This window comes from Anser cygnoides, chromosome 15, assembly GCF_040182565.1.
Source record: "Anser cygnoides isolate HZ-2024a breed goose chromosome 15, Taihu_goose_T2T_genome, whole genome shotgun sequence".
Taxonomy (NCBI): Eukaryota; Metazoa; Chordata; class Aves; order Anseriformes; family Anatidae; genus Anser; species Anser cygnoides.
This window is the reverse complement of record NC_089887.1, coordinates 1601720-1629268: the sequence shown is the minus strand read 5'-3', so window position 1 is coordinate 1629268 and position 27549 is coordinate 1601720. Positions and strand designations below refer to the sequence as shown.

General features: G+C 61.0%; 1 protein-coding gene across 2 annotated transcripts in view; it reads left to right on the top strand.

Annotated features, from left to right (window-relative positions):
* The window catches only part of NHERF2 (NHERF family PDZ scaffold protein 2), a 33917-nt gene that overhangs the window by 840 nt on the left and 5528 nt on the right, over window positions 1–27549 (top strand). Inside the window, exons 1-4 of one of the 2 annotated variants that reach the window (XM_013174982.3) lie at window positions 2101–2130; window positions 4341–4598; window positions 24000–24176; window positions 26132–26285. In XM_013174982.3, coding sequence (XP_013030436.2) covers window positions 2116–2130; window positions 4341–4598; window positions 24000–24176; window positions 26132–26285 — 604 coding nt within the window. In that variant the 5' untranslated portion in view covers window positions 2101–2115. Of the gene's footprint in view, window positions 1–2100; window positions 2131–4340; window positions 4599–23999; window positions 24177–26131; window positions 26286–27549 lie in introns of those variants that run through there. The other variant, XM_066977759.1, reaches the window with a different exon arrangement.

Genomic DNA, 27549 nt, shown 5'->3' with positions numbered 1-27549 from the left:
ATCTGGTGTGAGGCCGTGGCCGCAGCTGGGGGGGGATCCAAGCGAGCTGCTTCCCAGCTCCGCTGCAGAGGCTGCCTGCTTCAGGCCTTGTCCTTTTCTGTTTATAAAATCAAAACTCGTGTTTGTTAAAACAGCCCTGTCCAGAAAACAGGCGGTGAGCTTGGGGCTGCTCCAGGCTGACTGGAGCCGCTGTCCCTTGCAGGGGGCACAGCACCCAGCATGCCCATCTGCCTCGTGGCCCGCAGGGCTCCGCGGGGCGTAGTGTTGTAGTAACTTAAAGCACGCGCCTGGCACCCGCTGCCAGTGCTTTATCGGGGCCAAGCAGGGACGTGGCTGGTGCAGGCTGCAGCCCTGGTGGTGTCTTGGGGGTGTGTGGGTTTCCCCTGCTGGCACGGATGTTGGTGTGTTCAGGGCAAGGCCCTCCAGGGCATCGTGGCCAGTCTAGGTGACTCCAGGAAAGCCCTGTGGGCTCTTCACTGTGGGCCTGGGGGGGCTCTCATGCTAATTTAGCTTGTTTTGATGATCTCAGCCAGCTGTGTAAAAGTTGATGTTTGTCTTGAATGTGGCTGAAGGAGGATCCATGTCTTTGATCTAGCTGGGCAGAGAGCTGGGCTGCTCTCCCCCACTGGAAGCCAGCAGAGCTCCCCGCTGAAAATTGGATGCTGGGGAGTGAGCGATAGCAGCGCCAAGACAGCGGCACATGTCTCTGAAACGTGTGGGGGGTCTTGTAGGTAAAGTGAAATGGGAGAGACTTTCCTTCTTCCATTTCCAGCTGGCAGAGGCAGGATTGAGCCTGCTGTGGGATGGGATGGAGTATGGATGGAGCATCCCACCCAGGCTGTCCCGGAGCTCGCTGTCCTGAAGTGCTCCCACTGTGGTGTCATCAGCGCCTGAGCGTGCGGGCAGGAGCAGCCCTGCCCTGGACCTGCCCTGGGATTGCCCTTTGTCTTCCCTCAAAACCCAGCTGGGGAGAAGTCTTTCCCCAACAAAATGCCCAGCACTGACGTGTTGGGATGGGTGATGCTGTGGTGGTTGGATGCTGGCTCCTGTGGATGGCAGAGAGCAGCCGGGCTCGCCGTGGCCTCCCGTCTTTGTGCTGTTACAGTCCCTGTCCATGGATGATCAGTGCTTCTCCACATGCATCTGAAGCTGTGGCAGGACAGAGCTGGGAGCACGCAAGGCCTTGCTGTTTGGTGCAACTATGTTTCAGGCTGAAGTTGATGATATTTGCGTCTGTGCTCTGCTTCCACGGCCTTCCCCAAGGAGCGAAGGCAGGACGTGTTCTCAGGGCGTCCTGTTCCCATCTGGGATGAGAACTGCGTCCTGGCTGCTCGCTTGTCTCCTCCCGGTGGGTGGGCAGAGCAGCGGGGTGCTGCCTTCAGGCAGTGCCCAAACCCAGTGGGTGCTGAGTACGGGGTGCGCGACTGGGTACTGCTGGTCTGGAGCCCTGCAGCTCCAGCGGGGAGCTGCTCTGGGCAGCCTGCCTCTGCCTGCCGTGGGTCAGCCCTGCCTCGTGGAGAAGCTGTGCTTTGATTGCATGGCACGGCAAACGTCCCAGGGCAGGCAGAGCTGGGGGCTGTGTGCGAGATGTGTGTGTCCAGCAGCTGGTGGGAGCAAAGGGCTCCTGGTGGAGCCGTGCTGCTGGTGGCCAGGAGCAGCCCCTGTGCCCGGTCACGGGGCTCCATGGGGAGCTCGTGCTATGGTGGTCTCTGTACGTGGGGAGGTCTCGGATGGGAACCCTTCTTCTACAAGTGTCTGTACCAGTGGGGCAAGTGCAAAGGCAACCAAGTGGTGCTGTTAAAAGGCGGTGCAGGAAAGCCTCCAGGTCCCCCCTGGGGATGCCAGAGCTGTGTGAGGGTGGAGGCATCACATCCAGAGCAGGAGAGGGGAACTGTGCCATCCCGGCAGCTCCTCAGGTCTCCTTCCCAGGCAGCTGGGGTTTGCTTGGAGTGCACGGGCCCAGCGGGCTCTGCCAGGCTGGTGCTGGTGCAGCCGGGGTGGGAGCCGGTCTGGGTGGAGTCATGAGGATGTGGGGCTGGGAGCAGCGCTGGGAAGGTCCGGATGTGTCAGGGAGGCTGAGTTGTCTTCAGAAAAGCTGCGAGTGAGGTGGCGGCTATGGCTCGGAGGCGGGTAGGTTACTGGGCTCTGCACCTGGTTGCTGCTCTCAGCCCCTCTGCTCCATCTCCAAAGCACCTTGCTGCTCAGGTGGCTTGTCACGGCAAGACCTTCTGGCAGGGAGGGGGGATCTGTGCCTGCTCGGTGTCCCAGCACAGCCCTCAGCACTTGTGGCAATGCCAGAGCGGGGTCAGGAGGATGCTTGTTCCACTGCTGCTGTGCCCGTGTGGAGCTGGGGGGCAGCTGGGCCACTGTGCCATAGCCAGCGTGTTGTGGCACCTGCAGTGTCTCAGGGTGCTTCTGCTGTCATGAGGCTGCAGTTGGTTTGGGAGGATCTGGGAGCTCGTTGGGGGGGGGGTCTTGTGTTGTGAGCCCCCCAGTGCTGACTGCAGCTGAGCGTGGTGCAGCTTGTGCAGTGCTTGAGCTCCAGCAGCAGCGCTGGGGCTTTCTGAAAAAGGAGAACGCTTTGCTCTGTGCAGCAGCTTTGAGGAACGTGCGCTGGCACCTGCAGTTCCCCTGCACGTGGTGCTTGCAGGGACCTCCCGGCCCCGAGCTCCCACGCTGGTGGCAGCTCCGTGGTGCTGCCTCTCCTGCCACAGCGTGCTGGCTGCCTGCTCCCAGATCCCCTTCTGGAGAAGTGGCTTCGCTCAGGCGCTGCCTTGCCGGTGTCAGCAGCGTCGCCTGATGTCGCTTATAAATAGATGTGAAAAGGAGCAGATGGATTTTCTGGGGCTCGGCGGAGAAGCACCCTTCAGGCTGGTTATGGATGGGAGCCCTGGGCAAGCTGCCGCCTGGCGCAGGGCTGGAGGGCTTCAGCGCTCGGTGGATTGGTTTGTTGAGGACAGGCAGCCCTGTCTGCAGTCTATAAATTTCCTCTTGGTTGTTTTTTTTTCATTTGCAGATACCGGGTCTGTTGACCTTGAATGGAGCTTGCAGGGGAGTAAATAAATGCTAGCTAATTGCACATTAGGCTCATTTGTCACTTCTAACCTTGGCGGTTGCAGCGTGTCTGGCCGGCATGACCTAGATCAGAGCAGGAGCGCTGTAAGGAAGCCTGCACTGCTTCGGGGCTTTCCCAGCACGCCTGGGGCGGTGTGGGTCTGCGGGGCAGTGAGCGGTGGCCAGCGGCCCCCTGCAGCTGGGGACGGCTGCTGAGCAGCATCAGGACCCATCCTCATCCCTGGGATGAAGGCCGTGCAGGGAGGAGGAGGTGTTTGCCCCATCAGAGCCCGTCCTCTGAGCCTGCTGGCAGGGAGTCCCAGAGGCTGTCTCTGCCCCATGCTCATGTCCTCGCTTTGCCCTGTTCCCACCCCGTTGTGTTGTGCCCCTCACGTGCCAGGCCCGGCTCCTCCGGGGCTGCTGAGCGCAGCTCTCCACTTTCCCACGTGCGAGCTGCCCGGCTCTCCCCTTCCTCCCCGCTGGGCTGACACCGCCAGCTCCTTTCAGAGGAGCTGCAGTCACAAAAAAATGTAAAAAAGCGAGGCTGTGTGAGGACAATGGCCCCTATTCAGCGGGGCCTGGAGCTGGATACCAGCAGGGACGGGCCCAGCTCCTGGTGCTGGTTTCTCTTATCTCCTCTGTCCGGTAGCGGTAGCGCAGGAGAGGATGAATGCAGATCAGATTGTTTCTTTTGTAAATCCTCCTGGGGAGGGGAGAGCCTCGCAGAGCAGCTGGGGCACTGCGTGTGTGCGCTGGTTCGCGGGGCCTCCTTGGGTGCCCTGGCTCTCCGCTGTGCCCCTGGGTTTGGGGAGAGAAGGAAGCCCCAGATAAAGGGATGGGGGGTGTGCGGGGTGGGTTGTGCAGTGGGGCAGATCGTGCTCCCCCTCCGAGGGACAAAGCCAGGCAGCAGGACCCAAGGGACAAAGCCAGGCAGCAGGACCTGTGACGCTCGGCGTGCAGTGTGATGGCCTCTGGGCAGAGGGGTGATGCCAGGCGATGTGCGTGCAGCTGCCCCGGGCAGATTTGTCCCTTGGGTTGGGCTGGAAGGAATTGTCACTGTTGTCACCTGGCGCTGCAGGCAGCAGATGTGCCATCCTGGGCCCCCCCCCCAAAGACCTGCCCCTCTCCCCATCACCAGCGGAGGTGGTAGCAAGGCCGAAGCTGCTTCAAGGGGCTTCAAGGACTGGGGGTCCAAGCTGCAAGGCTGGGGGTCCTTGGGTGCAGCTCCTGCCCCGGCTGGGGTGTCCCGGGGTTTCTGCTCACTGGTTTCCCTCCCTCCTCCGCAGGTTGTGCAGCGCATCAAAGCCGTGGAGACGGAGACTCGCTTGCTCGTGGTGGACAAGGAGACGGACGAGTACCTGTGCAGCCTGCGCCTGACGTGCACGGAGGAGATGGTGCACAGCGGGGTCCTGCTGGGCTCCGGCGTCTCGCCCACCAAGTCGGTGGGCAGTGACAACGGGGAGGTCTGGAAGCCGCAGCTGGACCTGAGCGGGGGCAGCCTCCAGCGGCACTCGCACAGCTTCTCCTCGCACGGCAGCAGGAAGGTGAGCGCAGAGCTGGTGGTGCTGGGCGGCAGGATGCGGCCGCCCTGGGAGCACCTCCCTCTCCGAGCACGGTTTGCTTCCCATGAGAAAAACCTTCTGGATGTGGCTGTTGGGTCTGGGGACCCTGGTGTGTGTCCTGGTGTGTCCTGGGGCTGTGGGTGAGCTGCCCCGTGGCCTCATCCGCTCTGCTCAAAGCGGCATCGGGTGCTGGGTGCTGTGCTGGCCTCTCCCTCCCTGCGCTCCCAGAGGGTCACAGGGGCTGCAGGGGGACCGGGGGGGGTCACCCAGCCCTAGGGACGAGTGTCCCATGGGGCCTGGCTGAGGTCTGTGTCCCCGGCCCACAGGGACAGGCAGCACAGACCGGGGGCTTGGTGGAGCTGCCCTTGGTGAATCAGCCCCTTTTGCCTCCGTTATTTCTAGGAGGGAGGGAACATCTGGTCGAATGTGTTCTCAGCTTTTTGCTTAAATAGGAAGGAAATTAGCTCTTTTTCAAGTGGCCTGGGTCTGGGCTGTGATTCTGCAGTAAGTGCCTTTTATTGGTAAACTCCTTTCCAAAAAGGAAAGAATTTGAGGTGGAAGATGTCCAGTTTCCATGGCTGGCTCCCCGCTGGGGCTGGGCTGGCGGTGACGGCGCTGCCTTGCACTCGCAGATAGGCAGCGTGCTCGGCCCAGCACCCTCCTCGCTCAGGGTGCGAGCGTGGCAGGAGCAGCGTGGGACCGAGACATTACCGCCACCGCCGTGCAGCTGGCTGTCCCCATCCTGCACCCACCCGAGTCACCCAGGGGTGAAACCTGCAGCTGGGGCTGTGCAAGCCTCCTGCCACCAGCTGGGGCTTGTGCCCCTGGCTGGGCTGGGGGGGTCTGTGGGGCAAGGCTTTCCCCGCTCCCCAATTCAGCTTCAGCAGCTTCACGTCCTCAGGAGCCCCCCAGCTGAGGAAATCCCCCCGTGGAAGTGAGACGTGATGCCGGCGTGGGGCAGGCGGCACAGCGATGTGGGTGTGGGGGGGTCTTGCCTGCAGCCCTTCCCTCCGGGGCCGCCTGCATCCCGCAGGGGTGTGCCTGTCCTGGGGGGGGCCGCCCTTCCTGGGGAGGACGGGCTGGAGGCTGCGTGATGTGAGGCTGTTTGAAGCTCTGGGTGAGGATGGAGGTCAGCGCCGTGGGGGCTTGTGCTCCCCCGGGACAGCCAGAGGGAGGGGATGGGGCCTGGGGGGAGCGGGGCCACGGTGGGAGCGGCCGGGCACGGCTTCCCGGGCTGGGGGGTTTCCTATCCTGTCTCTGTTTCTTTTGCTGGGTGAAATCCAGCAGTTTGTGCTGACGGGAAGTCGGGCGCGGGGAACGGGCCGGTCCTTTCCGGCCTTTGGGTTTCAGCTCCCTCCAAGGAGAGGGTGGGACAGGGAGAGCCGAGAGGGCTGGGGTGCGAGGGGGGGGCACCTGTGGGACTTGGCCAGGGGGAGCGCACAGCGTGGGGCTGCCTTTGGGGCCGGTGGTGCCAGCGCTGGCATCCAGCAGATGCAGTGCCCCAGCTGGACAAAGGGACCCGCAGCGGCTTTGCCATACGGGGCTGTGGGGGGAGCTCGGGACGGGGCTGCTCCGGGGCAAGGCCATCCCTGGGGCGCCCCAGCAGTGGTGGCTGTCCTGGGGCTGATGCCCACCCATGGGGACGGGGGCTGTTTGCGGGGCTGCTGAGTGGTTCTGAGCCCGTCGGGTGCTGGCAGCAGCTCTGCGTTTGTTTTGCTCCTGCGGCAGCGCTTTGAAGAGCTGCGTGCTGCAGGCTCTGCTGCCCAAGGTCACTTCTGCGCCGGGGCTGCGGGTGGCCGGAGCTGCAGGACCTGGCTCCTGGGCCTTGGGGTCCTGCCTGCTTCAAGGCAGAGCTGCCCAGGAGCATGGTCTGGGCGGTGTGGGCGTCCTGCTGGGTCCCGAAGCAGCTGGAGCCCAGGGCAGTGATGGCTGCACCCTGTGTCCTGCAGCACTCAGCCCTCCGGTGCTGGCTTTGGGACGGGCTGTGGGGTGGGGCCATGGCAGCTGGGGTCCCATTAGGGACTCCCCTAAACCAGATCTGGCAGGGGCCAGGTGCTGGGCTCAGCAGCACCAGGGCAAGCTGGGCTTCGTCTGGTGCTTTTGTGTCCTTCCCTGGAGGTGTTCAGGGAAGGAGGAGAGATGGCAGCTCTGCTCCTCCTGCAGACCCAGGACTTCCACCTGCCGCTGTGGGGACCGGGGCTGATGCTTGGGGCAGGATGGGGCTGCACTGGCGGCCTTTGTTCATGTAAAGGCTGCAGCTGTGCTTTATGTGAAGCCAGGTTGTTCGGTGCAGCCTAAAGCAAGGAGCAGCTGAAAGAAAGAGGAGGGAAATCTGGCAGCTCGGGGTGCCCGAGCTGTGGGCAGTGGGGAGGCGATGCAGTGGGCAGAGCCCTGGCGGCCTCCCCCTGCTGCTGCCTTCCACTTCTGAGCGAGAAGTGGCGGTGGCTCTGGGCAGGGAGGTTAACGCACGCCCCAGCAGCGACCCGGTGTCCAGGACCCTGTGCCTCCAGCAAGCACTGTAGCGCGATGAATAATTCAGCATGTATTTAAAATCAGGCTGCCTGCCCTGAGAGCAGGGCTGGCTGCCAGCAGCGTGCGCCCATCGGAGCGGTGCTGTCCCCGGCACCAGGGCACTTGTGGCTCTGGGAGCAGGGTCCGCATGGCCCCATCCTACTGCTCTGAGCTCAGTTTGTGTCCCCCATGCTTGAGGGGACACCTCTGAGTACCCAAATATTCTGAAAGTCTTGTCTTTAAAATCCCTGCCTTGAATCTGCAATGCAATTTGCCCTGCAGGCAAACAAAGCTGGCCACACCAATGCCTCCTGCGGGGAGGTGAGGTGTGACCCAGGCTCAGCGGTGCTGACAGAAGGGCTGAGCCCCATGAACGTGCCGTGCTGGTGCTGCTTCCTTGTCCCTGGGCTTCCTTGTCCCCGTGTCCCCCTGTTCCCAGGGCTCGTGGGGTTTTGGAGGCGGTGGGCACGCTGTGGTGGAGGGCGGTGCAGGTCCCGGCTCCGCTCGGGCTGTTCAGGTGCGTCGGGTGCTGCGTTCCTCTGTGAGCTGCTTTTATTGCCAAGGTGCCTTTGGGACGGCGCAGTTGGCGGTGGTGTGAAATGCTCGGGCTGCTGCTGTGCTGTGGGGCACGGGCAGCTGGGGGCTGGGGCTGCCTGTGGCTCGGCTCGCCCTGCTGCTCCCAGGGGGACACTGCCCGGCGGAGCCTGGGTCCCCGTTACAGCCGTGCAGGTCCGATGTGCTCGTTAGCGGCGTCCCTGGGGGTTTGCTCCTGTTGGGACTCGCTGCCTCCAGCTGTGTTTGCAGGAGAAACAAGAACAAGGCCCTGGAGAGGCGTTCGGGGTGATGCAGTTCCCCTGTTGTTGTTCTGGTCACACCAAAGCACGATTTGGGGGCTGGGGATGCGAAGGGGCTGCGATGACTGTCATTTATCGTCTTTTGGAAAATGAGCCCACATTTTGTTTAGCAGCTTCTGGATTCAAGCAGCCTGTTTTCCTGTGCCGGGAACTTTAACGTGGGGGAATCAGTGGCCGGGTTTTGTTTGGCCCCTGCCTGAGCCTGGCAAGAACCACAAGCCATAAAGCGAGCAGGAAAATGGGCGACCCCCCTGGGGGGCCCTTCGTGACAGCGAGCAGGAGCTGAGCCTGGTGCGTGCCACGGGCCCGTCCCGCGCTCGGCAGCGGGGACCTGGGGGCGGCCGTGCCGTGCCCTGGAGGCGCAGGGCCGAGCGCGTGGGCTCGGGGACCCGCAGGTGCGGGGCAGCGCTGACATGGGGGCAGTAAATATTTACCCTGCTGTTTGGGTCAGGCATAAGAACTTTTGTTTCTGTTGCAAATGAAACTCCGCATTGCAACATCTCCTGCCGCCAGCTTTCTGCCGGAGCGCTGGAAGAGGAATAACTCGGGACAGATGTTTTTGGGGAGCTTTGCCAGCTCAGTTGAGGCCCAAAATTTAGGGCTTGTAGGATAACCACAAAGATGTAATAAAACCTAACATGAGCAGAAATGTCTGCAGTAATTATGCAATTTAAAAAAATAAATAAATTCGCGCTTTAAATTAAAGCACTTCCCTGCAGCATCCTGTGCTCCCCAGGTCCCAGGGGCTGGTTGTGAGCAGAGGGGACAGCAGGACGAGTCCCTGGTTCCCCCTGCTTGGGGCTGAGGCACGGATCAAGGCTCAGATAAACCTCTCCAGCGTGGACCCAGGGAGCTGTGGCTGCATCCCGGCCCTGTTCCCTGCTCTTCCTGCAGCATCTCTGTGGACACTGCAGTAGTCGTGGCTTTCCTTCTCTTTGGGTTCCCTTCAGGCTGCAGCTCAGTCCCAGCCTGGTGAGGTGCAGGGGTGCAGCCTGGCAGCAGGAGCGCCCAGAGCTCAGCAGTGCGGCTCGGAAAGGGGAGCGCTGGGAGGGTGCCCTGTGTACGCCACCAGCCTGGCTGTCCAAGCAGGCATACATCCACCTTGTCTTGTTTTTTTGCTTAAAAACCTTTGTGAAGCGCTTTCTGCACTGGAGCTATTGCCCAGCTATGCCCACAGCAGCTGGGGTGCTGCTCTGCTGTGTCCAGCTGAGGGTCTGGGATGGGAGCGCAGCTTCCCCTGCCCTTGCTGGAGAAGAGAAAATGCCCCAAAGGAGCCAGGGAGGCAGCACCCCGGGGTGCACGGGATGGGCGAAGGGCTCTGTCACAGCTGGAGCCCAGCCCAAGGAGCTGAAGCCGGGCTTTCTTTTGGGATTAGCACATTAATCCCGTCCGGGAGGCAGAGGCTGGCGTGCAGCTGAGCCGCGGGGAAGCCGGCGGCCCCGAGCTGGCGCTGACACCGCTGCATTATTGATAGCGCCGGGCTCGCCGGCATCGAGTGTCGCGGGGCCGGGTGGACTCGGTGCGAGGACAGCACCCGGGGCACGGGAGCAGCTGCAGCGACTTGGGGATGGGGATTGGGGATTGGGCAAACGCGCACCGATAATCAATCTTTCAGACTGTTTTCTCTGACAGTCCTGGACGTTGGGGCTTTCTTAAAAGGAGTAGGATGAAACCTGTGTTTTTGCAGAGTACCTTTGCAGGGGCTTTCAGGAGCTGGATGCGTTTCTTGCAGCTCTGTGGTGCAGGGCTGTGCAGCATCTTGGGGTCCGTGCTGTTTGGGGGGCTCTGGTCCCATCCCCTTGGTGCAGACAGGGGCAGTCCTGGCCCTGTGCCTACAGGTCTGCTCCCCCTTGTGTACCAGCAGTCCGTTAACTTCTTTTATTTGTTTTGGTATCAGTTTTGGGCGGGTATTGCAGTACATCCTGTGCAGTGGGATTTGCTGGAGCCCCAGGTTTGGATGATCCCGCAGCGCTCACAGCTCTCAGCAGGGGTCTGAGCCTCATCCTGCTCCTCCCATCCCAGGGGCGCTCCCCCAGCACCGCAAGGTGCAGACCGCAGCGCGATGCTCTCCGTGCTGCACTTTGGCAGGGCCAGCCCTGGCTCTGCACCCTGCGCCCTCACAGACGGAGGGGTTGGGGGCACGCATTTGGATGTCAAATGCTTCCTTTCCTGCGGGCTGTGCCTGTGTCCCAGCACCCAAAGCACCCAGGGTCTGCAGCTGGGCTGTGGGACCGAGGGAAGGGGCGAGCGGGAGCCCCCCCTGCAGCTCGGCGGGGCCGTGGGTCCCAGCGAGGAGCTCGCCGGGGGGTGTTTTCACGTGGGGTGGTGCAGGAAGCCCCTCCCTGGAGGAGAGCATCCACCCCGCGGCAGAAACTTCCTCCGTGGGATATTTTTAGTGAAACACAAAGCAAGTGGAAGGGAGCGGGAGGCAGATTAGCATCGGGAGGAGCTGCGCCCTGCCAAGGGTCTTTGTTCCTGGGGCCACGTGCTCCTGAGGGATGCTTGGCCTGGTGAGGGGACAGCGGGGTCACCCCCCGGGGACCTGCCACCTCCTGGTGGGTGGTGTTTGCATCCCAGCCCATCGCCTGGCTGCGGAGCGATGACACTGCTGACACCAAGAGATGTGACCTCACTGCATTGGAGGGGCTGAACTGCAGCCGGTGATGTTCCTTTCTGCATCCCTGGGTAATCAAAAGCTTTCCCTCAAAATGATTTTAAAAAAACCCCAGTGTTAATGGGAGCAGTTCAAACTGCAGCTTGCTCTGCTGCAGCCAGCCCTGGCCCCCCTCTGCTCGCAGGGATGCGCTCGAGCAGCTTGCTTTAATAACAGCCCTGCTCCTCGCGGGCTCCGCGCCAGCCGTTTAATGGTTCTGTTCAATAGTACAAATATTAAATGCTTTCAAATAAATTAAAAATCATCTGGCAGGATCTGGACCTTCTGCGTGTGCCCTGGCAGCTGCACAGCGCCTCCACCGTGACTTTGCTCCGTCCTGGCACGTTGCTTGAGGTCCTGGGCTGGGCTGCAGCTCCTGCGGGGCGGCTGTGACGGGATGCAGCAGCTCATGGGTGGCTTCAGCCACAGGGTTGGAAATCTGTGGGTCAAACTTGATAATTTTTTTTTGTGATGGTTTTTGTGATGAGTTTGTTTTCAGGTGCAAAAACATCAGTTTTCATAAGAAAATGCTTTTATTTCTGTAAAGCTCTGAAGTGTTGAGCGCTTTAGCTTTCTCACCTTAAAACAATGTGGCTTTTGTTTTGTGTTCTTTATTCCCGAGACCCAAATTAATGCGGGAACCACATGGTTTCAGTCGTCTCTATCCAGGATTGCGCCTGGTGCCCCGTGCGAGGTGGCTGGGCCTGGAGGCGCTTGGCTCCAGCCCTGGTGCTGCCGTGGGCGATGCCCTGGGCAGAGCCAGTGTGGGGGACTGGAAAGTGGCCGGGGACTGGAGGTGGCAGCAGGCGTGGGGCAGCTCCGGCGCAGGGTGAGGTGCCGGGGTTACGGCAGCGCTCACGGGGAGTGGGAGCCCACGGGGCGAGCGTGCGGTGCGCGCGCCGCCTTCACGGCGCACATTCCTGGGCTGGAAGGGGCCGCGGCTTCCAGCTGTCGGGCGGGCACACGCGGCTTCCAAACGAGCTTTTAAAGAGCTCTCTTTAATCCGCAAGGCAGTATCCCCGCACTGATTGCAGCTGTAATAGCACACAAGTGAGATGCGATGGCTGTGGCGTTGCCTCGCTCCATATGCGTCTTTCCTGCTCTTTGGGCAGGGAGACTGAGCGGTTGAGCGGCTTGCCCAGCATTACAGGAGAGCTTGGCGCACTAAATTAAGGTCTGAAGAGAGCCAGGTTTGGCTCCCAGTCCTTGGCTCCGTCTCTAGGTACGGAGGTTTTACAGGCGGTGGTCTCGGGAGGCTCCAGGCTGGGATATGAGCGAGAAAATTAAACTCTTAATCAGCAAAGGGCTTCTCCAGGTCCACAGGTTTCTATAAATAAGGAATTAAAACCCAACTTGTAGACATAATTATTTCTGGCAAGTTCCGCATTGTAATTTAATTTCATTGCCGCTCTTGCCTGCACTCCTGAGTGTTTTGGTTCGACTGCTGTGTACGCTTAAACCATGACCAGACTTGGAGCTGCGTTTTTTTGGCCAAATATCTCTCTTCCCACTAAAGCCTTGCACAAGTCTGTTATGAGTAAACGTAGGTATCTGTCAGCGGTGACTCCAGGAAAGCCAAACTCAAAGTAGCTTTATCCCTAAGGGAAAGGTGACTTCCTACGGGTGCTGGTGCTGCAGCAGTGGCTTTGGGGCTCTTCCCCTCCGCAGGGACACGGCACTGAGCTGTGCCCTGTGCTGCCCCGTGGCTGGTACTGCTGCCACTCGAGCCCTGGCTGTGCGTACCTGTGGGGAAGCACCTGGGAGTGGGCGGATGAAGGGAACGGGGCGCGGGGGCAGCAGCGAATTGGGGGGGTCAGGATACAGACCTTCAGTGCTGCCTGCTGCAAATCCTGTTAAGCAAGGCTCGCTGCCTGCAGAGACCCGGAGGAGTCCCCCGCGGTGTTATGTCATTAAAACCCTCTTATGGATTTACAGGGACTAATCCCCTTAAAGAAATGAGCGGCACAAAAGGCGGCGGGCGGGCTAATCCCTGCTCGCTGCCCTGCAGGTTAACCTCCTGCCCCGAGGTGCTCCGTGGCCACCAGGGACGGGGATGTGGCTGTGCCATCCCCCGGGTGCTGGGTCTGGTTTGTGGGGCTTCGGTCACCTCGGCTAAGCCCTGGATGCTCCCACCTTGTCCCCTGTGCCCAGCACGGGCAGCGCTCCCTGTCTGCAGCACCCGCTGGCTCGCCCTGGGCTGACCGTCCCGCGTGAGCGGCCAGAGGGCATCCCAGGTAAAGCAGTTAATTCTGGCCCTGCAGTTGTTCATGGTTAGCGGGATTTAATTAAGACAAGCCCTAATTAGTTCTAAGAAGGATGAATGGTCTGCTTTGCCTGGAAAAGTTCCCCGCTCTTGCCTGGAAGCTGTTTATGAGGACAGGGCTTGCCTTGATATCGGGGCTGGGTCTGCCCCAGGGATGGGGTACGCAGGAGACCCGCCTTGTGTTGAGGGGTGCTCGGGGCAGCCCAAAAGCAGGAATAAAAACTGCCTTGTGCCGCTCCTTGCAGCGGCTGCTGGGCCTTCCTGGCACCCAGACCCCTCTCTGCCAGCCCAGGGCTTCCCGGGGCGGCTGCTTTCCTTGCTGCCTCGGGCTTTCTGTTCCTTTTCAGCTCTTCCCGTGGGGACGGCCTGCGGCAGTTTGGGGGTCTTCAGAAAGGGGGACTGGCATCGGCACGGGGGCAAACACCGGGGTGCTGAGAGCGCCTGGCCGCGTGCTCGCCTCCCCTGGGGTTATCGGTGCCTGCAGCCGCAGCCCTGCGCTGGCTCCAGCGGTTATCGGGGGGTTCCCTGTGCCCCCCTTGCATGTGCCCTGCTCCGCTGGTCGCTACGTGGGGCTTTGCCAGCGCTGCCCTTATCTGCCCCAGCACGGCCGTGCCGTTTGGCCGCCCCGGCGGAGATAAACGTGTGGCTTCCTGCAGCCTGCGGCAAGCAAGGGGCATCTGCGGCCGTCCCGGTTTGGGGAGCTGGGTTTAAAATCTGCGGATTTTGAGCTGAGCACCGCAGCTGTGTGGGAAGTAGCTCTGTTCCCCGGTGCACCAGGTCCTGCTTCGATCCCGTGATTTCCAGCAGTGTTATGGGATGGGGCTGGCACTGGCGTTTTGGAAAGAGGCTGAGTTTACGGATGTGAAGGAGAGCCTCCGGTGGAGCCATCAGCTCCAGGTGGTGTGCCCAGGGCAGATTTTGTGTAAAAGCTTTGAGTTGCAGGGCTTGGGAGGTGGGGGTAGTTTGCATGTCCCATTGAGGGCCAATAGTGAGGTGCCTCACTCCCTTCTGCTTGCTGAAAGTTGCCCCCCTGGATATTTTATTGCAGGGTCTCGAAATAAAAAAGGCCTTACATTTAGTTAACCCCAGGCGCGGGTGCCGCAGCACTGCCTTTACTTTCATTATAAGGAATGCAGAGGATGTTGGGAGCCCTCCCCCCGCCCCGTTTCCTCCCGAAAGCTCTGCTGCCCGGCCAAGACAAATATTGGTAGTAAACTATTGAACTTCCCCGGTCCCCGATGCTCCCCGGCGCGGTGGGCTCACAGAGCAGCGCCTGTTCTCCCCGCTTCACCGGCGGGGGCCGGGTGGGGAGGTGTGGACGTGTCCCCGTGCCGGGGAGGTGTGGATGTGTCCCCGTGCCGGGGAGCGCTGCTGGGAGGCACACAGCAGCGTTGCAGTGTGACCGTGAGCCCGTGCCATCAGCTCGTCCTGCCCAGCTCCTTCGCATCTGCCAGCCCCACGCGTGGGCACGGGGTGGGCTCGGTGGCAGAGCGGAGGGGACAGCCCCAAAGAGCCACTGTGATGGCTTGGGGGGGGGTCTCTGCCTCTTTGTGTGTGCTTTGTTGGGCTCTGCAAGTCTAAAATAGTCCCCGTGACCTGCCTCTGCCTTCTTCTCCAGGGTTGGGGAGGCCGTGTGGGCTCTGGGCAGGGTCTGGGGGCTCTCGGGCTCTCCCATCCCGTGTCACACAGCTCAGCCATCAGCCCGCTTTCTGCAGGGCCGTGGGTTATCTACTGCCCTGCCCGTTGCTGCTCCCCGCCTCAGGAAGTCAGGCTTTCCAGGCAGCTCCTGGGGGGCTTTAGGAGGCTGGTGCTGGCCCCATGGGACGTGGGTCGCTGCCTGCCCTACGTGGTGACCCTTCCATTGCAATGAGCCCCTGGGGCTCCCCAGTGCGTTGCGTGGGAGCACCCCTGTCTCCAGGAGGGTTCCCCTGAGCAGCCACGGTGCCAAGCTGGTCACCGTGGGGCAGTGGTGGTGGGAGCCCGCTGCAGCTGCTGGCGTGGGGCCGGGGACCTCACGGCGGCACCTGGCGACCCCGCTGCAGCGGGAGCCCAAAGCCGGTACGGCTGGGGTCCTGGGTTCCTGCCGGTGGCTGGGATTAATGAAGGCAGTTAGGGGGGCCAGCATTAATGAGCGATTTGGTGATTGCTCAAGGCTTGGCCTCAGCAAGAAGCTGAAGAGTCCAAAGGGCAGGCTGATACCGCGTGGTCGGTGGTTTTATGGGGGTGGCTATGGCCGGAGACCCCACTGTCCCGGGCTCACAGGCTGTAAGCTCGCTGTAAGCAAGCGCACAACCGGGATGTGCCACCAAGGCTGGCAGCGGTGCCTCTGCTTTGGGACAGAGCAGGGCACGTCCCCCCCAGGGGCTGCCAGCACCCGGCTTGGGCAGCTCCATGGGAGTCACCTGCCCCTGGGAGGCTGTTCCCAGTCCCTGCCTCCCCGTGGCCCAGCAGCAATCCCTTCCCTCGCCCTGGAGAGGTTCGTGGCGGGCGTGGGAAGGACTTTTCCCCCTTCCCAGCAGCTGGAGCCCTGCACAGAGCGACCACCTTGCCTCCTTCCCTCCCACCTACAGGCAAGCAGCTCCCTCGGGCTCTGTGGGCTGCCTCTGCTTCCAGCAGGCAGATCCCTTGTTTTTCCTGGTGGACAAACCCCAGCCCACGAGGATCTGCGTTGCTGCCCTGTGTCATCCTATAGCTGCTCTCCCCCTGCACGCGGGCTTCCCGGCTGCGAGTTCCCTTGGCAGATCGCGCTGGAAAAGTTGTCTCTCTCAAAGCAAACACATGCACGTGGCGTTTTCTCTCTCCCCTGCCCTGCCTCCCTCCGTTTCCCTCCGGGGCCAGCTGCTCCCCTGCTCCAGCCAAGCGCGTGGTGCCGGTCCTGGCTGCAGCCCTGCCGGGGGTGGGAATGCGTGCGCTGGGGAGAGGAGAGCGAGCTTCCCTCGCTGCCTGCGTCTGCCCGAACGCCAGCGGAGGGGGAGGGAAAAAAAAAAAAAAAAAAGAAAAAAGGCTGGCTTTTGCAGCTTCTTGCTGAGAAATTCCCCAGCTGGGGGATTCCTGAGAAATGACACGGAGATCGCAGTGCTTGGCACCGCTGCTGGGCGGCGGGGAGCAGCGGGACCCCGCGGGGTCGGGCTGAGCGCGTGGCTCGTGGCGGGGCTGGCGGTGCCTGGCTGGGGCAGCTGCCGGGGGGGGGCCGTGCCCAGGGCGCGTGGCCCTCGCTGGGGGACACCAGGCAGGGCACGGTCCTGCTGCAGCACCTCCCGAGAGGCCCCGTGGTGCCTGGGGGGTTCTGTCACGCTGCGGCCCGGTGCTGGGGAGCATGGAGAGGGGCTCTGCCGCTTCTCCCCACCTTTTGCATCCCGCTCGTGTTCTCTTCTGCCCAGCGGTTTCTGGGGATGACAGCCTCCGGTGGGGTCTGAGGGGCTGCGGCCAAGGCTTGGCTCTGTTGCAGCCTGGCACTGCCGCAGCTGCCCTGCTCTCACGCAAGGTTTGCATCCCGTAACGCACGGAAGGGACCGGGCTGGGTGCGTGGGCTCAGGAGGACCCGGGTGCTGCAGTGCGTGTCCTGGGGGTGGTGCAGAGCGCGTTGCTGCCGGCCCCGGGGCTGATGCCGGCACGGCGCCCGCCGCTCTTGAGGAAGCGCAGCGTTTTGGCACGATTTCTGCTCTCGAGAGCTGGCAGGCACGGGGCACGTTACCCGATGGGGAGCGTTACCCGGTGGGGGCTTGCTGCCCCGTGCAGCTGTCACCACTCCAAACTCGCGCTTTGTTTGCTGCGGCAGGCCCGACGAGCTAAAAGCTCGCTCGCTGAAAATGTCCAAATTACCATATCAGCTGAAGCTTGGCTGTAGGTCCTGCTGAGTACCCGGGCTGGATGCTTTCCGCTGCTAATTGGAATCACTTTGCTGTCTCTGAGCTTGCCTGCGATACTCATTTGCTCCCTTTGTGCTGCGCTTTGGCAGAGAAAGCAGCGGGACGCATCCAGCCAGCGCCGTGCCCTGCGTGCGTGCTCAGCACCCTGCGCTGCGGGAGCACCCGGAGCAGCGCCGTCGGGAATTGGGTGTTCCCAGAGCAAGGGCGCAGCGCCTGGCTGCTGCAGGGCTGTGTGGGGAGGAGTGCTGGAGCCCTTAAGGAAAAGCATGCAAATCCTTCATGGCTTCTACCCTTAAAAAAAAAAAAAAAATATATATATTTTTATATTTTTTGATGTTTCTATTACTCCAACCCAGCTGGAGCAATTTGAATAATTGAAGCAATTGGAATAATGGAAGCAGTTGGAGTACTCTAAAGCAGCCCAGGCCTCACGTTCAGGTCTGGCAGAGAAGGTGCTGGCGGTTCGGGTCGGTGATGACCAAGCTGTGCGGTCGGGGCTGTGACAGCAGTGGGGAGCTTGGCCGGGGTGGCGGGGGTCATAAGGCAGGGAGGGGACTGCCACATCCCGGGGTCCCGCTGCTCCATCTCATTGTCCTTGGGACGCCCAGGTTGCGTGGTGGCCGGTGGCTGATTTTGGGTGCCGATGGCTGAGCATTTTTAGGTCTCTGACTGCCCTCTGCCATTGCTTGGGGGGCTGCGGGTCGTGGTGCTGCGGCAGTGCTGCTGTGCCCATCACGCATCCCTTCGGGGCCCTGCAGCCCCCCACTCCTCCCTGAGCTGCCGGGGGAGCTGAGACAACCCAGCACAGACTGGGGCGATGGCAGGCTTTGCCAGAAGGTGTTCTGTTGCAGCTCGGCAGAGTTTTCACTCCTCCTTTTCTGTTAGGGTAGCGATTGCAGTGAGTGCTGCTGCAGTTGGTGTTTATCCCCGGGGAACGCTCAAAACTTTCTCTGACTGTTGTGATGTGGCGGCAGCGGCTGCCGGTGCCGAGAAGATGCTTGGAAAAAACAAGTTTTAAGAGCAACTGTCAGTCAAGCTGCCGGGTTGTTATTGGAAGAGTGAAGCGAGCTGTTCTCTTTTTGACTGCTGGTGTCTAAGCCAGAGCACCTCTGTGGGTAGTGAGGAGGGCGGTAATTAGGGTTGTGGCTGGGCAAAAATGGAAGCAGCTTGTTTACTGTGTGGAGGCTGAGCTGCTCCTGCCCCAGGGGTTATTCCTGGCCTGGGAGAGGGGAGCAGGACTCCTGGCTCATGCAGCAGCGTCAGAGCTGCTGCAAAACCTCTAAACCTCTAAATAAGAACCTCTAAATTTAACCGTGTGGCCGGGACACCTCTGGGTGCTGGAAATGCCTCTTTCCTCCCCAAATCCTTCCCACATCACCCCCAGCTCCTCCCCGGGACTGCGAGGAGGGGGAACATCTGCTGGAGTTTCCGTGGGACTGCCGTCCCGCCAGCCCGGCCTCCCCTTCCCCCCCGTTATTTATAGCTTTTCACCAACATCTGGAGCTGAAGCCGCGTTTGGCTCTGGCTGTCTCCGAGCTGTGGGTTGGAGCTGGGTGAAATGCGTGCGGCCGCAGGCTCACCGGGAGCCCCCGCTCCTTCCCCACGGTGTTTGGGGGGCTGCAGCATCCCGGTGGGGCCCTGGGGCCGGCCGGGGGTTTAGGGAGCCCTGGAGCATCCTGTCTTGGGGTTTCCCAGATCCGAGCAGCAAATCCCTGCTGGCGGTAGGGCAGAGGGCGAGCGGCTGCCTCTTTGCAGCGCGGAGCCCGGGGGTGCTCTGCCTGCCCTGCGCTGCCCCTGCTGCTTGTGGGAGCCTTTGACATTTGTGGTCCCCCTCGCCCAGCCCTGCCCGCGGTTCCCTACTCCTTGGTGTCACCGAGGTCCTTCTGGCCCTGGGGGATGCGAGGCCACAATAGCCCCCTTTTTGGTGCTGCTTTACTGGGAAAACTTGAGTCATTCCTGGGGGAAGGGGAATGAAAACCGGCCCCGCTGTAGCAGGCGTTGGATCGTTGGCACGGCGGTGAACGGAGGCAGTAATCCCGGCTGTGGCACGGGCCCAAATCCCCTCGTACCTCACTGCGAGCGGGGCTGCAGGTTGGCTCATCTTTGCCGCACAGCAGGCGGCAGGTTTCCGTGGCAGGGACGTGCGGATCCCCCTGCCCGTCCCAAATCAGGGCGATGAGCATCTGTGGGAAGTTACGTGCGTCCCCGCATCTGAGCGAAGGCAGCAGCCTTTGAAAACGGTGGTAATAATAGTGGCAATTAAAGGCTGCCTGCGGCTCAGCTCCCGATGTAACTGTTACTGCCAAGGGAGGGTGCCCGTGTCGGGCGGGTGTCAATGGGGCAGTTGTTCTGGCGGTGCTGTGGCCCCGGCCCCTTCCTGCTCGGGTTTCCACCCCTCGGTGCTCCCCGTGCGGTGCTGGGGCTCTGCAGTGCCCACTGTTCGCCGGGCATCCCGAGGGCAGGGCTCTCCCTGTGCCACCCGGGCTTTGAGAGGCAAAGGAGCGAGCAGAGGAGCCATTTTCTGAGCAAAACCCCATGCAAAAGGAGAGGAAACGCCACGGGAGCCGACTTGAAAGAAAATATGTTAACAATGTAAATTAGGCAGGAACGCTCCTGCCTGTGTTTTCTCCAGCTCGGCTGGAGCAGAGGCGGAAAAGCTCGACATGTCACGGGGTGATTTGCAGCCTGGAGCGCGTCCAGGCGGAGCGGTGCTGTCGGCACCGGCTGGGCCTGATTCAGCTGCGCCGAAACCCAGCAAAGCCCCCGAGCTGGGGTGTGCGCCGGGAGGGAGCCTGGGGCCGGGGGTTTGGGTTCAGGCAGCCCTGGCAGAGCGGCTTCCTCGCCTTGGCCCCTTTCCCGGCTTCTCCTCTCGTTGTGCCGCGGTGCATCGGCGCTTCAGAGGGCAGGTTCTGCTCACGTGGAGGTGATGCCTGCTCCTCAGCTGCGTGGGAACCCCTCGGTAGTCAGAGCTGGTCACGTTTATGGTGCTGGCTCTGCAGTGGGTGTACCTGAAGCATCCACCCGTACGGAACGGGAACGGGATCTGCCCGCGAGTCCCGGTCACCGCAGTGCCCTGCGCGGACGTGGCGCTGAGCCCGGGGCCACGGCCGCTGGCTGCAGCGCCGCAAACCTCAAGGGACAGCCTCGGTGCTGGAGCTGCAATGAGATTGTGAGAACTGGCAACACCCAAACAGTTGTTTTTTTTTTTTCTGAAGTGTTTCATTGTTATTGCATATTTTGTTTGTGCTTTTTTAAATGAGCCGGCTTGAATAGTGTTTCCAAAACCTCTTTCCTTCTAAAATGACGACGATTTGCCTCAAGCGGTAGCTCCAGTGGCGGTGCAGCACCACAGCTTTGTGTCCGTGTGGTATTTAAGAGTGCATACACATCTGTACATACGTGGGCGTGTACGTGGAGTAATGCCTGTAGGGGGAATACGGCGTGCTGTTGCTTGTTAATCCACCGTGTGCAATCAGTGGGCAGCGCGGTATCTGGCTACCTAGGAAAAGGATTGCTTTATTGCGTGCGAGTAGACAAATACACAGTTAATTTTTGTTGGCTCTCCTGTACGTGTGTGAGTCTAGCTCCCACAAACCGGCTCTTACGGCCGTGGCGTGGGAAGGCGGCGGGGCCTGGCGGGTGCTGCGGGGAGCGGGGTGGGAAGGCACCGCGCAGCCCCCCCGGGGCTTCCGAGCTCGGGTGGGTTCCAGCGAGCCCCGATAACGCGCTGCCGTGGCGGGGAGCGCCTCGATGGAGGGCTTGGGTTTCACAAAGGCGAAATCCCTCCGGGAGCTCAGGAAATATCTTCCCAGAACACAACCAGGGAAGCGTTGGCACAGGTCGTAAAGAAAATAAATAGCAGAGCTGGCAAGAGAAACGGCGGCTCCGTGTCAACAAAGCACGTAAGTGCAAAGTGTTTAAGCATGTGCTCGAGTCTGAGTGCAGCGAGGGGATCTTCGGTGTTTGCGGAGTCCCAGAGAGGGGCTTTCCAGAGCTGAGATCAGAGACCTGCTTTTTCTGACGGCTGAGGACCGCGGTAGTCGGGAGGTTTAACAGCCCAGCAAAAGCCCTAGATCCTCTCAGCAGAGGGATGAGCAGTTCTGCCCGAGGATTTCTGCATGCTGCTCAGAGCAGATGCTGTGGCTGACCTGGGGCTTCGTTTTTAAAGAAAGATTTGGAATTCATCTCAGTTAAGGACCTTGAATTTAGGACGTGGCGGTGAGAGCAGAGCAAAGCCTGTGCAGGATGCAGCACTGGGTACCCCCAAAAAGCTGCTGCAGGAGTTGTCTTCTGCTGCCTGGTTTCTGTGTGATTTATTTTGGTGACCCTGAGCCTGGCCGCGACACCCCGCTGGCTGGCACGGTGTGCGCAGGGAGCCGCTCTGTGTGTCTGCCTTGGTGCTTTCGGAGTGTTGCTGGAGCTGTGACCCCTTAAAAACGGGCTAAGAGGAAAATGGCTCAAAACCCGAATTTCTAAGCCCAGATAGGTGATGCTAGGCTTGTTCCCTTCTGCCGGAGAGAGGCAGCCCCTTTTCCCAGCGCTTGGAGCCCTGTGCATCCCCTGGGGTCGCGCCGGGCCCTCGACACGCTGACCCCGCTCCGCGGTTGAATCATTTCCTGTTTTCTCCGGCTGTTGAAGAACTCCACGAGGCGAGCTGGAAGCGTTTGCAGAGAGGGTGAACTAACTGCACTGAGGCCATGGGAAAACGCGGGCTTGCTGAATCTGCAGAGCGAGAAGATCCGTGTGCGGGTCCCGCTGGCTGGCTGCGCCCAGCCGTGCGCTGTTGATCCATGGATACCAAGCTGGTGGCTCTTCCCTTTTGAGAACCACTGTGTGCATCGAGGCATTGATGCTGAGACCATCTCCGCAGGCAGGAGTGTATGGGAAACAGTCTGTTTTCCCCCAGAACTTGTCCTGATAGCATCCATTTGCCCCGCAAGCTCAGCTTCACAAGGCTGTGAGGGCTGCAGTGTGTATCAGCGGTCATTGAGGCTTTTCTTCAAGCCCCCTCCTTGATTTTTTTTTTAAGCTGTATTGCAAAGTCGGTCTCTGTAAACACTGGGGTCCTGCAGCCCGTGGAGCCCACACGAGCCCTGTGCCCACGCCGGGCACTGCCAGTGGTGGCTCCTGCCTGGGAACACTTCTTGAGGAGCTGGGCGCTGGGGCCCCGAGGAGCCGCGGCATTGCCAAGACCTCGGTTGCTCGCATCCCGCCTCGTCTGTTCGCGGGCGTGGGGTTAAGCTGTTCCAGCTGCTTTGTGGCTAGAAGCACCCAAGTGAGTTCCCCGTCCACCTCCGGCCTCAGCGTGCGTCCCAGTGCCGGGGCCAATCTCGTTGCTCCGTGGCTCTTTTTGCGTTCTCATTCCCAACGCAGAGTAGGCTGTGGTCGTGCTGGAGCCATCCGCTGAACTCCCCAGCCTGCTGTGAACCCCACCAGCTCGAGTATTTCATAAACAGCTCGAGGAGAGCTCTGTCGGGATATTTATTTACATCCCATTGAGCTGGCGGCTGTGCTTGGGGCCGCAGCAATGCAGGAGGGGGCGGGAGGGGGGCTCCCCGCTGCATTAAACCCAGGGACAGGGATGTTGGGAGCTGTCTTTCACAGCACCTTTTGGACAAGATGGGAAAATTGGGGAAATTTCCTCGGGTGTCTTATTTTAAATGAAAGGTTATAAGAGATTGTACCGCAAATGCGATCTGGAAGACAAATATCTGAGGTCTAATAGCAGGAGGGGAGCAGCATTTCTGTTAATGCAAATTTAAAACCCAGCCACAGGGAATGTTTTCCTTAAACCACAGACCAGAAAAACGAAAACCTGCTTCTATTTCTGAAGCAGCTCCTGCTCGAGACGCGGCCGTGTTGGTGTGCCCGGCTGCTGCCCGGCCGGGCTGCGCCGGGGCTGGCGTGGAGCAGCTCCTTTCGTGGGAGCAGAAATGGCTCTTGCGAGCCTGCGGAAAACCTGCTGCTTGCTGCTCCCCCGGCGCCCTGCGGAGCCATAAAGCATTTTGCATGTGATGGGGGGAAGCACTAAGCTCCTCACGTGCTCCTCTAACGTTCTGCTGCTGCCTGCGGCAAGCTCAGCCTTTATGTGCTGCAGGCACCCTTCTGACCGGGAGCAGCCCTGTGGGTCCCAGGGGGGAAAGCACCGTGTGCGGGGGCTTGTGTTTTTCTTCCCCCCTGCAAAACACAGCTTCTCTGCAAAGCCGTGACTTCTGCAGGGCTTTTCTGCCTTTTCCGCCCAGCCCAGCTTGGTGTTTCCGTAAGTTCTCGACGGTGCCACCAGGAGATGGCTGCAGAGCAGCCGCGACTCAAGGTGGTCGGGTGGTCCTGCACGTCCTCCCGCTCAGCTTGGCGCTGCTCAGTGCTTCCAGTTATTTCTGGATATTTTTTAGCTGGCCACAGAGAACTGGTGAAGCAGGCAGGCAGCCCGAAGCGGGTTTGGGGAAGGTGCTCTTCCTTGGAAGCGGGGCCACCAAAGGCAGCCCCGCATAGCTGGCAGGGTGAGGGTGCCCCGAGGGATGGGGTCTGTGCTGGCAGCAGCTCCCGAGCCAGGCAAGACCCGATTCTGGGACGGAAGGATGGACACTGGTGGTGTGTGCAGGGCAAGAGGCCTGATTCCCTCAGTCATTAGTTGCTGATGGTGAGCCCTCCTGGAACAAGGCATCCAGGTGTGACAGCTTGGGGCAGGGGCAGGGACACGGCCATCCTTCTCCAGAGCCGTGCAGGAGGGCCAGCCTGTCCCCATGGCATGGAGCCATCTGCCACGGCCGGGAACGTGGCTGCAGAGCTGGGAGGGAGAGGATGGAGCTGTGTGCCATGCTGGTGTCACTGGGACCAAGGGCACGGCGCTGCCTTAAATAAATAACCGAGGTTAAGGCGCTGCCCCTGCCCGGCTGCGCTGCACCCAGCCACGGGGGTCGGGCCCTGCCCGCGCAGCCTGGAGGGGCTCGGCACCCCCCGGGTGGGGCAGGCTTATCTGGGCTGCTGCTGGAGAAGGAAATGCATTTTTTGTTGTTTCAATTTCTCTGGAATGGTTTTGGACAATTGGTTTTCTAAAATAAACTCAATGAGAGGAAATTCATTTGTTAACCTGTCCCTGTTTAGCTGGCAGGGGAGGATGGTGCGCAGATATGTTGCTTCCTTGTTAGTTTTAGTTATGATTCAGAACAAACCCAAACCTATAAATTAAACACCACCTTTTATCCACCCCCCCCACCTTCTTCTTTCAACCAGGATTTAAACGGACAGAAAGAGCTGTGCCCACGTCTCTGCCACCTGAAGAAAGGCCCCAATGGCTACGGCTTCAACCTGCACAGCGAGAAGTCCCGGCCGGGGCAGTTCATCCGCTCGGTCGACCCGGACTCGCCAGCCTCCAGAGCGGGACTGCGGCCCCAGGACCGGCTGGTGGAGGTAATGCTGGGGGCTCAGCACACTGTTCCCATCAGCCTGGAGGTCTTTTGGGGTGCTCGGACCCTGCCCAGCGTGGCAGGAGCAGCTGGGTCCTGTGCCCCTCTTGCATGTGGGGAGAGGGAGGGCAGAAGTGCCGTGACCCTACAACTCAGCTGGGATGCCTGACGCTAAATCGAGCCCCCATCCCTTGACCTTTTCCATCAGATCCCTGCCACATTCCCCCGTAACACAGAGCCTGATGCTGGTGCCCAGGCAGGGTGCCGGACCCGGGCATGAGCACGGATGGGGGTTTGGGGGTGCCACCTCCCTGACACAGCCAGACCGGAGCAGAGAGCACCCTGCACTTGGTGGCGCTGGCATGGGGAGGTGGCTTTGTGGGGGCAAGCGGGACTGGCCCCATCCCAGCCACCCGGGGGGGCTGCTTGTGTCCCAACACCCCCCATCTGCTATGGGTTTGGGGCAGCTTGGTGCCACCCGGCCGAGCCAACGCGCTGCTGGGCAGGGCAGGCATTTGGAAACAGAGGGGAAAAGCTCTGCAGAGAGGTCTTAAGGCATGAGGTTGTGAAAGATTAGGGGAAAAACTGCTCTTGGAAGCGATTTCCTGTTCACTTATTGCCGAACAACAGAATTTTTGATGTGGCTGCTGATCACCCTCCGCTTGGCTTGTTTGTGCCTTGCCGTTTTTACCGAGTACTGAGTTCCCCCATTCAGAGCTGTGCGCGCTCCGGGCAGGGCTTGGGCAGCACAGACAGACAGACGGGGCTTGTTCCGAGAGCCAGCGCCCCAGGAGCAGCCCTGCTCCCTGCTTCGGCTCCTGCGTGCTGGGAGCACCTGGACGCCCCGTGCCAGGGGCCGGGGGCTGGCCCTGCCCGAGCTGGGTACCAGCCCGTGCCCCCACCCCCGGGTCCGGAGGGACGAGGGATTTGCACGCTTGGAAGAAAACGCGCGCATCCTGCGGAGCCGGGCGGTCCCCGAGGCGGGGAAGTGAGCGAAGACCAAAGCCCTCGCCCTCTTTCCAGCCCCGTGAATAATCACGCAGGAGCCCGTGGGAGCCGCCGGCTGCCTCCTGCCCCATGCCAGGGCTGCTCCTCGTGCTTGCCCCCAGCACTGCGGTGTTTTAGCGCGGGGAGCAGCCCGGGGCTGCGAGCGGGGCACCTGTGGCTGCGGTTCAGAGCGGCCCAATGTCACAGTGAGGGATTTTGTTATTTATTTATCGGCCCTTGGCCAGGTGCCTGGCGCACACAAAGCAGCAAGGGGTGAGCTGGAGAGCTCGGAAACCCAATCCCCCCGAGCCGGCTCTTTGGGGCTCCGATAAATATTTGATGCCCCCAGCCCTGCTGCACCCCCGGGGCAGGCTGGGGGGTGCCGGAGGCTGCGGCGCTGACCGTGGTTTATCATGAGCAGCAAAAAAGGGCCCTGCAACCAGAGTGGCATCGAGACCTTTTCATGTGGGACAATGGGTGTGTTCGTTCCTGAGCACAAACAATGCCTAGAAATCACGATTGTTCCCTTTCTGCCCGCGGAACAATTGGGAGGAGAAATCCTGACTGCTGGTGGGTCCCAGGTCGCGTGCAGTGAAGGGAAAATGAGTCAGTGCGCCGGGGACCGGGACAGAAAGGCCGAGCTCTGCTCAGCCACCGGGACACGGGAAATCCTCCCTTGCTCCTCTCCCAGAGGGACAAACGGCCACGAGCCCTGTGGAGCAGGACACGCAGATCTCAGTGCAGGCTGAGATGTCTGGGGCAAAGCTAAGGTGAATGAAATCATTGGAGGGGAACCAGCGTGTTCCGGGGCAGCTGGGGTGGTGGCAGAGGCTGTGGCCAGGTCTCCCTACAGGGGGTTCAGCAGTTGGGGCAGAGACAGAGGGTTTTGGTGATGTGAAAGGTGAACACAGGGGTCGCTCCCCTGTCTGTGCCGCGGGAGCCAGACCTGGTCCTGATGGTGCTGCTTTGCAGGTGAACGGGATAAACGTGGAGGGGCTGAGGCACTCGGAGGTCGTGTCCCACATCAAGGCCAGGGAGAGCGAAGCCAGGCTCCTGGTGGTGGACCCCGAAACAGATGATTACTTCAAGAAGCTGGGGGTGACCCCCACCGAGGAGCACACCAAAGGTGAGACTCGGCTCTGCTGGGCGACCCCACCGCTCCTGTGACTCACTGGGACGCTGGGTGGGATTTCAGAAGTGCCAGAGTCATGTTTCCCTTGTCTCATCCCTCAGTAGTTTCCTGAGCACCACCCAGCTATTTATAAGCAGTGAGAATACTTCCTAATCTAGCCAAAAAAACAATTCGTTATTTTTGCACGGTGAATAATTAACCCAGGAACTCGCTGCCGGAAGGTGGCTGGGATGAGGAGCGTGATGGGGTGCTGGGGCAGCGCCGAGCACACTGCTCGGGGAGGGATGCTCAGGTGGGACCCGTTCTGGTGGCGGATCCTCGGGCCGCTCCTGCTTTGTTTGCCGTGCCTGGGAGCAGAGCAGCCGGCCCCGTAGTGCTGATGTGGGGCTGCAGGAGGGAGGGCAGGATAACCCCGCACCGCTCTGCTCCCGAGACGGAGCCCGAAGGTGCAGGGAGAAACGCTGGGGCTGGCCCCGCGTGCGTGTCGAGGGAAGGGCTTCACGCGACGGCGATCACAGGGGCGGCTGCTGCAGGAAATGTTTCCCTTGCTGTCGAAACCTGGCAGAGAAAGCAGCCCGGCTGCTCCCCGACCTGCCCTGGGGAGGGAGCTGCCCTGCAGCCGGACGGGGGGCTCTGCTTCCCACGCTGCCAGCCCCTGTCCGACCCGAACTCTGCAGGACATTGCTGGTCTGCCAGGTGCTCAACGGGAAGATTTGTCCGAAGGAACGGGTCAAACCGTGCTGAGGAGCGCGCGGGGCGAAAGCGGTGTCAGATGCTCCGAACCGGTTGAGGAGGAGCCGGTGCGAGCGCTGGCTGCTGGCACGAGCACAAAGGAGCCCTTGTTCCCTGCGGCGGGGACGTGGCCGGGGCCGGCCGCACGCCACGGTGCGCGGGTGGGTGCTCAAGTGCTGGGCCCTGGCTCTGCAGCTCCCTGCTGGATGCTTTCCTTGGGGGTCAGCAAGGACCGGGCCTGCCTGGCCTGCATGGGCTGGGCTCGGCTGTCCCCGTGCCACAGCTGAGGCTGTCACACCAGCACATTTTCAAAGTCATGTTTTGGTTTTATTAAATAAAAAAGTGCCCTGATTTACATTGGAAACCCCTGCAGCTTGCACTGCTGCAGCCCCCGAATCAGTTCTTTGGGAAGTCCGGCCAGCTCTCTGTGACGCACGGACGATGGCTTGGAGCTGTGAAATCAGCAGCCCTGGGTTGCTGCAGTTGCAGGCTGCCCTTGGCTGCAAGCGCAGCTCTTGCTTCACTG